The sequence below is a fragment of the Panulirus ornatus genome, chromosome 45, assembly GCF_036320965.1.
Source record: "Panulirus ornatus isolate Po-2019 chromosome 45, ASM3632096v1, whole genome shotgun sequence".
NCBI lineage: Eukaryota > Metazoa > Arthropoda > Malacostraca > Decapoda > Palinuridae > Panulirus > Panulirus ornatus.
Window position 1 is genome coordinate 4,072,782 of NC_092268.1, and position 13,172 is coordinate 4,085,953.

A 13,172-nucleotide genomic window follows, 5' to 3' on the forward strand; every position below is an offset into this window, starting at 1 on the left:
ATGTGAGCCCCTTTACAAAGCCTCTCTTTGAATTTCGTCCTAGACTTCCCCCCGATCCATAAATAAGACACACTCCTTTCTCAATTCAAAAGTATTTCTCCCACAGATTCTTAAAAGCACAAACCTTATCCAAACATGATCTACCTTTATGAACCCACACTGCCCCCGCTCATTCTGATTTTCTCTGCTTCTTGCTGCTCTCTCATTCGCATGTACACCCATAAATCTTAACAAGTATACTCAACAGTCTTTAGACCTCTGTTATTCGAGCATTCACTTTTATACCCCTTAATTCTAATTTATATAAGAGCATGATACATGCATTCTGCCAGTCCTCAGGCACCTCACTTTGGGCTACACAAATGTTGAAAAGCCTAACTAATCATCACCCACCTGCTTTCTTGGAGGAAAAAAAAATCAAACTTCCACTGCCTTGACACAATCCATCTTATGCAAAGCTTTCCCTATATCCTCTCTTTTCAACATATTAGATACCTAACTGTATTGTATGGGGAGGAAATTCTGCTTGAAAATTATCATAAGACTTCTTAAACATATGTATGGGGTTTGCACAGACTACATCATGTCAATTCATTCCATTCACTCAACACTCCTATATTACTGAAGTACTTATTTAATTCTTTAACAAGTTTCTTGTTTGATTTCATGTTATGGACTGTGGTTGCTGAATCCCTACATCTCATAAAGAACTGTTCCCTGTCTCCGTCATCCATCTGTTTGAAAATATTAAAGGCTGCAATCAAGTCAACCCTTACTCTTCTATCATCCAAGGTGGGTAAATTTAAAGCCTCTTGCTTTTTCCCTATAACTCAGCTCCTTAACTCTAGTATTATCTTTGTTGCTATTCAATGAACCTTCTATATAACTTTTGTGCTTTTCTAGGTGAGATGACCAAACTTGAGAAACATATTCTAGTTCCATCCTTATGTAGGATATGAACAACTTGCTAAATATTTCCATATACACATACTTGAAAGCTATTCTAACTTTTGCCAGCAGACACAGTGTCCTGTACTGTTTAACTAATGTAGAATCTGGCAACAATGTAGGGATCATGTCAACTACCAAGTCCCTTTCATATACAGAATCCTGAAACTCATTTACTCCTAAATTACTAATACTGAGGCTTCATTTCATTCAGTCCTTCTTTACCTTACATTTGCTTGGGTTGAATTTCATTAACCATGCATTAGACAAACTCTGAAGTGTTGCTTAGGTCCCTTCGTAAGTACATGCACTCTTAAGTGCTTTTCATTTCCCTTATGACCTTGGAATCTGCAAACATATTTAAGTAAGGGCATACCCTCTGGCAAGTCATTCCCATTGATCAAGAAGATCAATGTTCCTAAAACCAGAATGCTGGGGCACTCCACTGCTACTCACCTATTTTGGGAAGGCTCCTCTGACATGCCCTTTGTTTCCTTACACTTAAATAATCTTCCATCATTCAGGAGAGTCTTTCCCTTATTCCTGCATAGTGATTCAGCTTCTTAGTCAGCCTCCCATGCAGTGCAGTGTCAAATGGTTTCTGGCAGTCAAGATACAATCTATCCAACCTTCCCTTTTCTCAAAGATAGAGCTCACAAAAACCTGAGGGATTTAAAACACTTAACCTCGTTTCCCTAAAACCATGCAGACTCTCCCTTATGTAATTTTTCCAATGTAGGAAGTCACCTATTTGTTTTCTGAATAATTTATCCAAAGCCTTACAGACAACACTAGTCAGGGAAACGAGTCTGTAGTTCATTGCATCTTCCCGCATTCACTGACTCTCATTCCCTAGCTGTCATATATAATGTACCGAGACCACAGTACCCTATCCACAACCTGGCCCCACAGACACTGTTTTTTGAGACCTCCTCATAAGCCCTGGCTCAATCCACTGACAATACATCACCCCCTGCAAACAATATCGGTTCCATTCACTATCCTGTGCATACTAAATACTCTCCAGTATGTTCAGGTTTGTAGCACTCAAAATCCCTTCACTCTACCTTTCCATCTCCAATTTGATGTGCCCATCCCCTTATACCCTCCACTTCTGACATTCTTTGTCAAACTTTCCTCACTCAATATCTCCGTATGTCCAAACCATTTCAACAAACCCTCTTCAGCTCTCTCAACCATACTTATTACCACAAATCTGTCTTACCCTATCATTTCTGAATCAAAAAACTATTTCTAACTGAGGTAAAGTCTGTGTGCTACTACACATAACTAAAAATACATACGGCTTAATGGTTAGAAGTTTCTTGAAACTTTCATTTTTGCTTGTCTTCTTTTCTGTGTCTTCAGATGCTCCACTCTGTAATCATATGTATTGTTAGAAAATATTACTCTGTGTAAGTTAATCCATCTAAGTCTTAACTTCTATAAGTCAGTTTTCTTCACCTGGCTCAAAAGGACATTTAATCCTAGACAAAAGTATACCATCAATCTCTGTTTACTCTATTTCAGCTCTAAACTAATAATCTCTTATCAAAACAATACATTGTTGTTCATGATATATCACTAACCAGGTGAAGTAAACTTTGGTTAACATTCTACATTACTGTCCAAATTGAATCCCTGAACAGGTTAACCCATCAAAAGTAAAAAGCATATCATCAAATACTTAACTATACTTAGAAATGCCCTGTACACCTGTAAAATCTATAAACAAGTTGATCTCCAGTGTGAATATCCAATCTGAAAAATCCCAAAATCTGATTGCTCCAGCATTTATAATCCCTGCCAAACTGGCACGACTTTCCAGAGTTCAAATTCCTGGCAGTAATGCTCAGTTTTTCTCACTTATTTCCATGTTTTTTCCCTTGCTATGCCCTCATGATGGCACCTAACAAGCGTGCAACCCCTACACTTTGCATCTATGTAACTGCCAAACCCTGCCTTAGTTTCTACATTAAATCTGTTAAAAGCTAATAAAAGACAAAATTTTCGGTAGGTACAATGAATATCTAAATATCAGACATACATAAAACATCTAAAAACCAGGAGACCCCTCAGAGAGTGATATCTAATATTCTGATTTCATATATACATTTTTTTTGGTTCCATACACTACTCCGCCCCAAGGAATTCCAACTGGAGATTTTATATATATGGTGCATCTCTAAGCCAGTTCATCATGGAGAGAGATATAGCCTACTTACATGTACTTATAACAGATTTAGCCATAATGGCAGGGCAAGCTAAAAGCACACACACCCCCAAGTCTTTCTCGATGAATAAGACCACTCTTCACTGAGAGGATGAGAAAGAAAGGGGAATCTACCTACCTGACAATATTCTGCCATGACTGGCATAGCACGAAGTACTCACAGCATGCCATGTAGCTGACACCTGCGTATCATAATAATCTATTCTTGGTTCGTATGGGAATGATTTTAACCACGTCAAGTATTCTTCTAAATGTTTCTGTAGTTGTTCCATGCATATTTCTTATTTCTCTAGCTTCATGGTTGGGCTGTCACATATTTTTGTCATGTCCTGTTGTTAGTCTTGAACATTTCTGAGCTTTGTGTCTTCCTTGGTGAGGTGCTTTCAGATTTAATACAATTTCCATTTAAACGTTTAATCTGTTATCATGAGTGATCACCACATATCTCTCTTTTTTTTTTTTCAGCTTTTCATATGTCCCATCCCTTTAATTATGCTTATGAATTCCTTCTGAATTCATGTGTTCCATCCCTTCAGTGTTACTCATGAAGGCCTTCTGAATTCATGTTCCATCCCTTCAATGTTACTCATGAAGTCCTTCTGAATTCAAATGTTCCATCCCTTCAATGCTGTTCATGAAGTCCTTTTGAATTCTTTGTGATGCTTTATTCCAACTGTCTCATTGGTGACCACAGAACACAGCAGAATTAAAATTTTGCTTCTTAAATCTACATAAACACTTTCACCGATCAGCTTCTGTCTCTCGTAATGAAAGTTCTCAGAATCCTACAACTCACCACTGGGCTCACCAGTACTATTATCTTCTCAGTATGTTTTCTTAATTCTAGTTTCTTATTTATAAGGACATCCATTTGTTCCACTTTCTGTCGATTTCTCTGTTTTGGCCTTTACATAGTAACACCAATGCATTCCTAATTATTCCATAAGTTATCTGCTTCACTTTATTTATTTTTCATTTATATATTTTGCTTTGTCACTGTCTCCCGCGTTAGCGGGGTAGCGCAATGAAAAAGACGAAAGAACAGCCCAACCCACCCACATACACGTATAAACATACACGTCCTCACACGCAAATATACATACCTATACATCTCAATGTATACATATATATACACACACAGACATATACATATATACACATGTACATAATGCATACTGTCTGCCTTTATTCATTCCCATTGCCACCTCGCCACACATGGAATAACAACACCCTCGCCCCCTCATGTGTGTGAGGTAGCACTAGGAAAAGACAACAAAGGCCCCATTCGTTCACACTCAGTCTCTAGCTGTCATGTAATAATGCACCGAAACCACAGCTCCCTTTCCACATCCAGGCCCCACACAACTTTCCATGGTTTACCCCACACGCTTCACATGCCCTGGTTCAATCCATTGACAGCACGTCGACCCTGGTATACCACATCGTTCCAACTCACTCTATTCCTTGCATGCCTTTCATCCTCCTGCATGTTCAGGCCCCAATCACTCAAAATCTTTTTCACTCCATCCTTCCACCTCCAATTTGGTCTCCCACTTCTCCTCGTTCCCTCCACCTCTGACACATATATCCTCTTGGTCAATCTTTCCTCACTCATTCTCTCTATGTGACCAAACCATTCCAAAACACCCTCTTCTGCTCTCTGAACCACACTCTTTTTATTACCACACATCTCTCTTACCCTGTTATTACTTACTCGATCAAACCACCTCACACCACATATTGTCCTCAAACATCTCATTTCCAGCACATCCACCCTCCTGCACACAACTCTATCCATAGCCCATGCCTCGCAACCATACAACATTGTTGGAACCACTATTCCTTCAAACATACCCATTTTTGCTTTCCGAGATAATGTTCTCAACTTCCACACATTCTTCAAGGCTCCCAGAATTTTCGCCCCCTCCCCCACCCTGTGATTCACTTCCACTTCCATGGTTCCATCTGCTGCCAAATCCACTCCCAGATATCTAAAACACTTCACTTCCTCCAGTTTTTCTCCATTCAAACTTACCTCCCAATTGACTTGACCCTCAACCCTACTGTACCTAATAACCTTGCTCTTATTCACATTTACTCTCAACTTTCTTCTTTCACACACTTTACCAAACTCAGTCACCAGCTTCTGCAGTTTCTCACATGAATCTGCCACCAGTGCTGTATCATCAGTGAACAACAACTGACTCACTTCCCAAGCTCTCTCATCCACAAGAGACTGCATGCTTACCCCTCTTTGCAAAACTTTTGCATTCACCTCCCTAACGACCCCATCCATAAACAAATTAAACAACCATGGAGACATCACACACCCCTGCCGCAAACCTACATTCACTGAGAACCAATCACTTTCCTCTCTCCCTACACGTACATGTGCCTTACATTCTCGATAAAAACTTTTCACTGCTTCTAACAACTTGCCTCCCACACCATATATTCTTAATACCTTCCACAAAGCATCTCTATCAACTCTATCATATGCCTTCTCCAGATCCATAAATGCTACATACAAATCCATTTGCTTTTCTAAGTATTTCTCAGATACATTCTTCAAAGCAAACACCTGATCCACACATCCTCTACCACTTCTGAAACCACGCTGCTCTTCCCCAATCTGATGCTCTGTACATGCTTCAATTTATCTTCATAAAATTCCACCAGGTTAATTTCAGCCCATTTCTAAATTGGGTCTGTCTTTTTGTATTTCCTTTTGCTCACTCCGGTGTCATCTGTAAAGCTTCTTACTATGCTTTCCTTTACTTTGTAAATAACCAGGCTAATATCATTCTAATACTGTGGATAACACCATTCCCTGTGGTACCCCAGAGAATTCCATTTGCTACTACTTTGAACTTTCTGTCGGTCAGAAACTCTTAGATCCATCTTTCTATCTTATTCTTAGATGTTATGTTTAGCTAGAATTCATTGATCTTGTTGCTGAGCTGATCAGTTGCTCTGTTTATACATCTTGCAATATTTCAATATATACGAGGGCATTTTTATCATATTCGTTACACAGTTCATCATTAAATTTCTCTTTACACTTGGAGGTGAATAACTATTTATATTGTTCAATCAACATTCTGCATATTTCCTTGGGGTAATTTTTGCATTCATCTCCTACCTTAAAAAAGGTTCAGTCTCGGTTATCTTGCTTTGTTGAATAGCAACTCTGGACTTCTTTCTTTCCATGTTCTGACTCTTTCCTTCATTAATTTTCTGTTCTCTTTTACAGGATTTCATTATTTTTACAACGTGAATCCCTTATTTTTTCATCAAATTCTTTTATTTTTGGTTCTTTCATCATTAACCTTTTCTTCATTTTTCATGTCATTCTATTGATACACATTTCCAAGGAATTTCCATTTTGTACTTATTTATATTCTTTGGTATCAGCTCAATAATTATCTAGCTTGGTATTTAAAAGTATATTTTTGAATCTGTCATGAGGTTATTGTCTCTGGAGAACTCATTCCTATTTGCTTTGAATCCTTTTAATGATTTCTTTCTAGCTTGATTTGTCACGTTGAAAATCCATATCACACAACCCACTGATGTTCTATGTTGCATCATATTCACATTTATACATTTCCATTTTATATGCTGTTGTGACTTTTATTATGTTATGATCTGAGAGACTTGCATTGTTTACTTTCTGTATCTGAAAACAGTGCTATGTCAATTTGTAAAAATATGCCTTTTGCTCTCGCTTGTCAATCTGTGGTTTACCTGCAGAAGGCTGGATAATTCACATTAATTTATTTGTCTTTAGAGCTGTTCTCTGTTACCTGCTAAGCCATTAACTTTTCCAATGAAAATGTATCTATGTCTATAAGCTACTCGTCTTCTGCCATTCAATAAAATGGATGCTAAAGTCACCAGCCCATATCATTATCGTATCACATTTCTTTAATCCCTTCATAATTTCTTCATCTCTTGTTAAAATTACTCAGGTCATTTTGCTTTCTATATCAGTGGGCTGTCTGATACTAGGTTTACTAGTTCATATCTGCTATGACTCATCTTTGTTTTCTGTCTTCCTTCTACCTTATTAAATACTCCTATACCTTCCTTTCAAAATTTGATTTTAGCTGGTCTGAAAGTTTCATGTTCCAAGTTTGCTTCATCCTTCACTTTTTTCATTTCAGTATTCCAAGATATATTTTCAAGTATACAGATTTAGATGCATGGGCATAGATCTTGTAAAGGACCTCTTACCAACTTCACACAGATTGATCACTCAATGGAGATAATTCAGGCCGTAACAATGCGTGGGATGCCAGTACGAGCATTAATGACTGTATATTCCACCTCAAAACAAAGGCAAGTGATTCAAGATTTATTAATATATATGCATTACAAGATTTGTCAATATACATGATAATTTGTTAATATTTTTTTTTTAATTTTGCTTTGTCGCTGTCTCCCGCGTTTGTGAGGTAGCGCAAGGAAACAGACGAAAGAAATGGCCCAACCCACCCCCATACACATGTATATACATACACATCCACACACGCAAATATACATACCTATACATCTCAATGTACACATATATATACACACACAGACACATACACAAATACACATGCACACAATTCACACTGCCTTTATTCATTCCCATTGCCACCTCGCCACACATGGAATAACATCCCCCTCCCCCCTCATGTGTGTGAGGTAGCGCTAGGAAAAGACAACAAAGGCCCCATTCGTTCACACTGTCTCTAGCTGTCATGGAATAATGCCTGAAACCACAGCTCCCTTTCCACATCCAGTCCCCACAGAACTTTCCATGGTTTACCCCAGACGCTTGACATGCCCTGATTCAATCCATTTACAGCACGTCGACCCCGGTATACCACATCGATCCAATTCACTCTATTACTTGCCCGCCTTTCACCCCCCTGCATGTTCAGGCCCTGATCACTCAAAATCTTTTTCACTCCATCTTTCCACCTCCAATTTGGTCTCCCACTTCTCCTCGTTCCCCCACCTCCGACACATATATCCTCTTGGTCAATCTTTCCTCACTCATTCTCTCCATGTGCCCAAACCATTTCAAAACACCCTCTTCTGCTCTCTTAACCACGCTGTTTTTATTTCCACACATTATTTCCACACATCTCTCTTACCCTTACATTACTTACTCGATCAAACCACTTCACACCACACATTGTCCTCAAACATCTCATTTCCAGCACATCCACCCTCCTGCGTACAACTCTATCCATAGCCCACGCCTGGCAACTATACAACATTGTTGGAACCACTATTCCTTCAAACATAGCCATTTTTGCTATGTTAATATACATGATAGAGTGGCAGATATAGGGTGTTTTGGTCGTGGTGGTGTGCAAAGTGAGAGGGTTAGGGAGAATGATTTGGTAAACAGAAAAGAGGTAGTGAGAGCTTTGCGGAAGATGAAAGACGGCAAGGCAGTGGGTTTGGATGGTATTGCAGTGGAATTTACTAAAAAGGGGGTGACTGTATTGTTGACTGGTTGGTAAGGTTACTTAATGTATGTATGACTCATGGTGAGGTGCCTGAGGATTGGAGGAATGCTTGCATAGTGCTATTGTACAAAGGCAAAGGGGACAAAGGTGAGTGCTCAAATTACAGAAGTATTAGTTTGTTGAGTATTCCTGGGAAATTATATGGGAGGGTATTGATTGAGAGGGTGAAGGCATGTAGAGAGCATCAGATTGGGGAAGAGCAGTGTGGTTTCAGAAGTGGTAGAGGATGTAGGGATCAGGTGTTTGCTTTGAAGAATGTATGTGAAAAATACTTAGAAAAGCAAATGAATTTGTATGTAGCATTTATGGATCTGAAGAAGGCATATGATAGAGATGCTCTCTGGAAGATATTAAGAATATATGGTGTGGGGGGCAAGTTGTTAGAAGCAGTGAAAAGTTTTTATTGAGGATGTAAGGCATGTGTACGAGTAGGAAGAGAGGAAAGTGATTGGTTCTCAGTGAATGTTGGTTTGCAGCAGGGATGCATGATGTCTCCATGGTTGTTTAATTTGTTTATGGATGGGGTTATTAGGGAGGTGAATGCAAGAGTTTTGGAAAGAGGGGCAAGTATGCAGTCTGTTGTGGATGAGAGAGCTTGGGAAGTGAGTCAGTTGTTGTTCGCTGATGATACAGCACTGGTGGCTGATTCATGTGAGAAACTGCAGAAGCTGGTGACTGAGTTTGGTAAAGTGTGTGAAAGAAGAAAGCTAAGAGTAAATGTGAATAAGAGCAAGGTTATTAGGTACAGTAGGGTTGAGGGTCAAGTCAATTGGGAGGTAAGTTTGAATGGAGAAAAACTGGAGGAAGTGAAGTGTTTTAGATATCTGGGAGCGGATTTGGCAGTGGATGGAACCATGGAAGCAGAAGCGAATCATAGGGTAGGGGAGGGGTTGAAATTTCTGGGAGCGTTGAAGAATGTGGAAGTCAAGAACATTATCTAGGAAAACAAAAATGGATATGTTTGAAGGAATAGTTGTTCCAACATTGTTATATGGTTGCGAGGCGTGGGCTATAGATAGAGTTGTGCAAAGGAGGGTGGATGTGCTGGAAATGAGATGTTTGAGGACAGTATGTGGGGTGAGGTGGTTTGATCGAGTAAGTAATGTAAGGGTAAGAGAGATGTGTGGTAATAAAAAGAGTTTGGTTGGGAGAGCAGAAGAGGGTGTTTTGAGATGGTTCTGTGTGGTAATAAAAAGAGTGTGGTTGAGAGAGCAGAAGAGGGTGTTTTGAAATGGTTTGGTCACATGGAGAGAATGAGTGAGGAAAGATTGACAAAGAGGATATATGTGTCAGAGGTGGGGGTAACGAGGAGAAGTGGGAGACCAAATTGGAGGTGGAAAGATGGAGAGAAAAAGATTTTGAGTGATCGGGGCCTGAACATGAAGGAGGGTGAAAGGTGTGCAAGGAATAGAGTGAATTGGAATGATGTGGTATACTGGGGTGACGTGCTGTCAATGGATTAAACCAGGGCGTGTGGGGCCTGGATGTGGAAATGAAGCTGTGGTTTTCGGTGCATTATACATGACAGCTAGAGACTGAGTGTGAACGAATGTGCCCTTTGTTGTCTTTTCCTAGCGCTACCTCACACACATGCGGGGGAGGGGGTTGTTATATCATGTGTGACGGGGTGGTGATGGGAATGAATAAAGGCAGACAGTATGAATTATGTACATGTCTGTGTGAGTGTGCATATATATGTATACGTTGAGATGTATAAGTATGTATATTTGCATGTGTGGACGTGTATGTATATACATGTGTATGTGGGTGGGTTGGGCCATTCCTTCATGTGTTTCCTCACTAACGCGGGAGACAGCGACAAAGCAAAATAATAATAATAGTAGTCACATTAAAGAAGAAAGATACAGCTGCATCTACATCCAAGCAACAGAGAATGGGTTAAGGCGATGACGTTGAAATTCTTATTGGATTCCTACATCACCTATCCACACCATGACTGTCAATATTTTTGAATAGCGTGAGCTAAACACTAAAAAGCCTAGTTAGGGCTGTGTCAACAATAAAAAAATATTCATTTTGTTGAAGGAAACAAAAAATGAATGATAATTAGGTTGTAATTTAATGGATATACTTTTAAAAAAAAAAAAACGTAATAGCTAAAGGTTAAAATTATTAGAAAATTTCTGTAGCAAAAGAATCCCAAAACAGCCTTAAGAAAGCCACATAATTTAATAATGACAAACTAAATTGCTTAATTAAACATATGATAATTACACAACCGGCTATGCAGCTTTTATTCAACATGTAAAAAAAAAAAGGTAATTCATACCATCTCTGCCTCTGCATCAGAGTCTAATGTGGGCTCTTCTTCTTTGAAGCGTACCTTGCTAGCTGCATGCTCACCAGTTGGATGGTGGTGATCTACTATAGCTTGAACCTGTGGCAAGAAAAGGGCAGTCAGATTTGTATAGGACATAAGTTGACTATCGTGCTAGCAAAAAATGATGTTGCAAAGTTCTGTTTAAAATATCAAAAGAGTTCTGAAGAAGGCATTCAGATTATGAAAACTACATAGGCAGCAAAAAACGTTTATGTAACTGATAGTTTACTGATAAAATTTAAGAAATTCAAATTGTGAAAACTGTAAAAAATATAAATCACTTATTGACACTTTACCAGTGCTGTATACCCATTCTTTAAAATTCAAGCCATTGTTCAAGAAAAAAAAAATTTAAGGACAAGCGTTGAGTGTTTATTTAGGGGTGTGACTAACATCAAGACATGCATGTTACATCACTAATACAAGGCTTTAGTCCTTTTCCTGGTAATCATGAAATATATCATGTATTATTACGACATGATGTACCCATGATTAGAATACAAAAAAAGCACAACACCATTTTTTTTATCATTTGCCATTAACTCTGCTCCTAATATCATGGTATGAATCAGATACATACAGCTTTTCCATTCATTCATACTTATCCTGAACCCATTTGCAGCTTATTACACTAAGACAAGAACCTTCACATTAATGTAATTCAAATTTCTTACTTTGTAGCACAAAAGTTGATTTGCCACAAACACTTATGCCCCCCAACTCAACCACCCCAAACATAAAATGCTTTAATTTCATCCAACATAAAACAATTTCTTAGGCATTCTAATCCAAAGTATCTGTAGCCATGATTCTCTTGTAATCCATCCATCTCTTCTCCTTGTGGCTTCAACCTTACAATCATATATCTTCTTGGCCATGCTTTCTCCATGACCTACTCACCCTACAATTTGTTAATTCATGCGTCCTTCTCATGATTTCCTCAAACCACATATTCTCAACCCTCATGGCATTTACCCATCCCTAATATAGCCTACTGCCTCTCCTTATACCTTCAACTATACTACTATATACCTCAGCCATACATACACTATAGAATCATAATAAATTTCATACTCACCCCTTTCTTATCTTTTCATGTTGCATACTCTTCTCAGATCTACATTCTTTGATCTCCTTATTCTAAATAGACTATGCATGTTATCCAACTGGCCTGCCCTTAATTCATATGTATCCTGACCAATGTAAATTTGGGTTTCATATCCATACACTTAAGCAGAGACAAATACTTCTTCAGGCATATCTGGTATAATGCACCTTCATTGCTTCTCATCAGTTCTTTAACATATTCTATCCAAATTATGCAAACTTCATCCTCTGTCACTTGCATTCTCACAAACCTGTTTTCATACATACTCGCAAACCTGTTTTCATACATTCTCGCAAACCTGTTTTCATACATTCTCGCAAACCTGTTTTCATACATACTCGCAAACCTGTTTTCATACATACTCGCAAAACTGTTTTCATATCTTAAGACTTTTCTTGAACAAATGAAAGGTTGCTCCTGAAGCAAGGCTGAAATATTTTGGTCAAATACCTGCACCTCACAATCAGGTTTTGTGGCATCAAAATACTGTTAATTAATTCAAAGGCATATTAATATTTCTATATTAAAGTAAAATGCAAATGTACAACATCTAATTAGCTAACATTTAACAAATAAGCAATAAGTTTGATTTAATATCTTTATCAAGAACTGATATTTTACAAGATGAAATGTAGTGTCAAATTCAGAACGTTACCCAAATATTTCAGTCAATGACTGGCCTCGCACTTTCAAAAGCAACACTTGGCTATAAAAGTATATATTTGACAAGGATTATATGTTAGTTTAGATGTTACATTGTGTTAACAGTTTGTACAACTAAAAATATGGTTCTATTTCATATGAAAATTAATGTCCTACAGTACAGTACAATACTCCTTTCTATTCTGATTACTTCTTTTCTAATCAAGTTATCCTACTGAAACTAGGAGCTTTGCAGGTAATGTATTAATTTTTAAAAGAATCATGTAAGTAGAATGAACATCTGACAATCAAGCCAACAGTTCATAAATACTGCAGCTGGCATCCATAAATCAAACTGGTAACAAATTCCAT

General features: G+C 38.2%; 1 protein-coding gene across 17 annotated transcripts in view; it reads right to left on the minus strand.

Moving 5' to 3' along the window:
- kcc (solute carrier family 12 member kcc) overlaps positions 1–13,172 on the minus strand; it is a 332,913-nt gene that overhangs the window by 1,799 nt on the left and 317,942 nt on the right. For all 17 annotated transcript variants that reach the window (XM_071688008.1, XM_071688004.1, XM_071687999.1 and 14 more), the window contains 2 exons: positions 11,000–11,107; positions 2,253–2,326 (listed from right to left, as the gene is read on the minus strand). In XM_071688008.1, the coding sequence (XP_071544109.1) occupies positions 2,253–2,326; positions 11,000–11,107 (182 nt within the window). The remainder of the gene's footprint in view (positions 1–2,252; positions 2,327–10,999; positions 11,108–13,172) is intronic.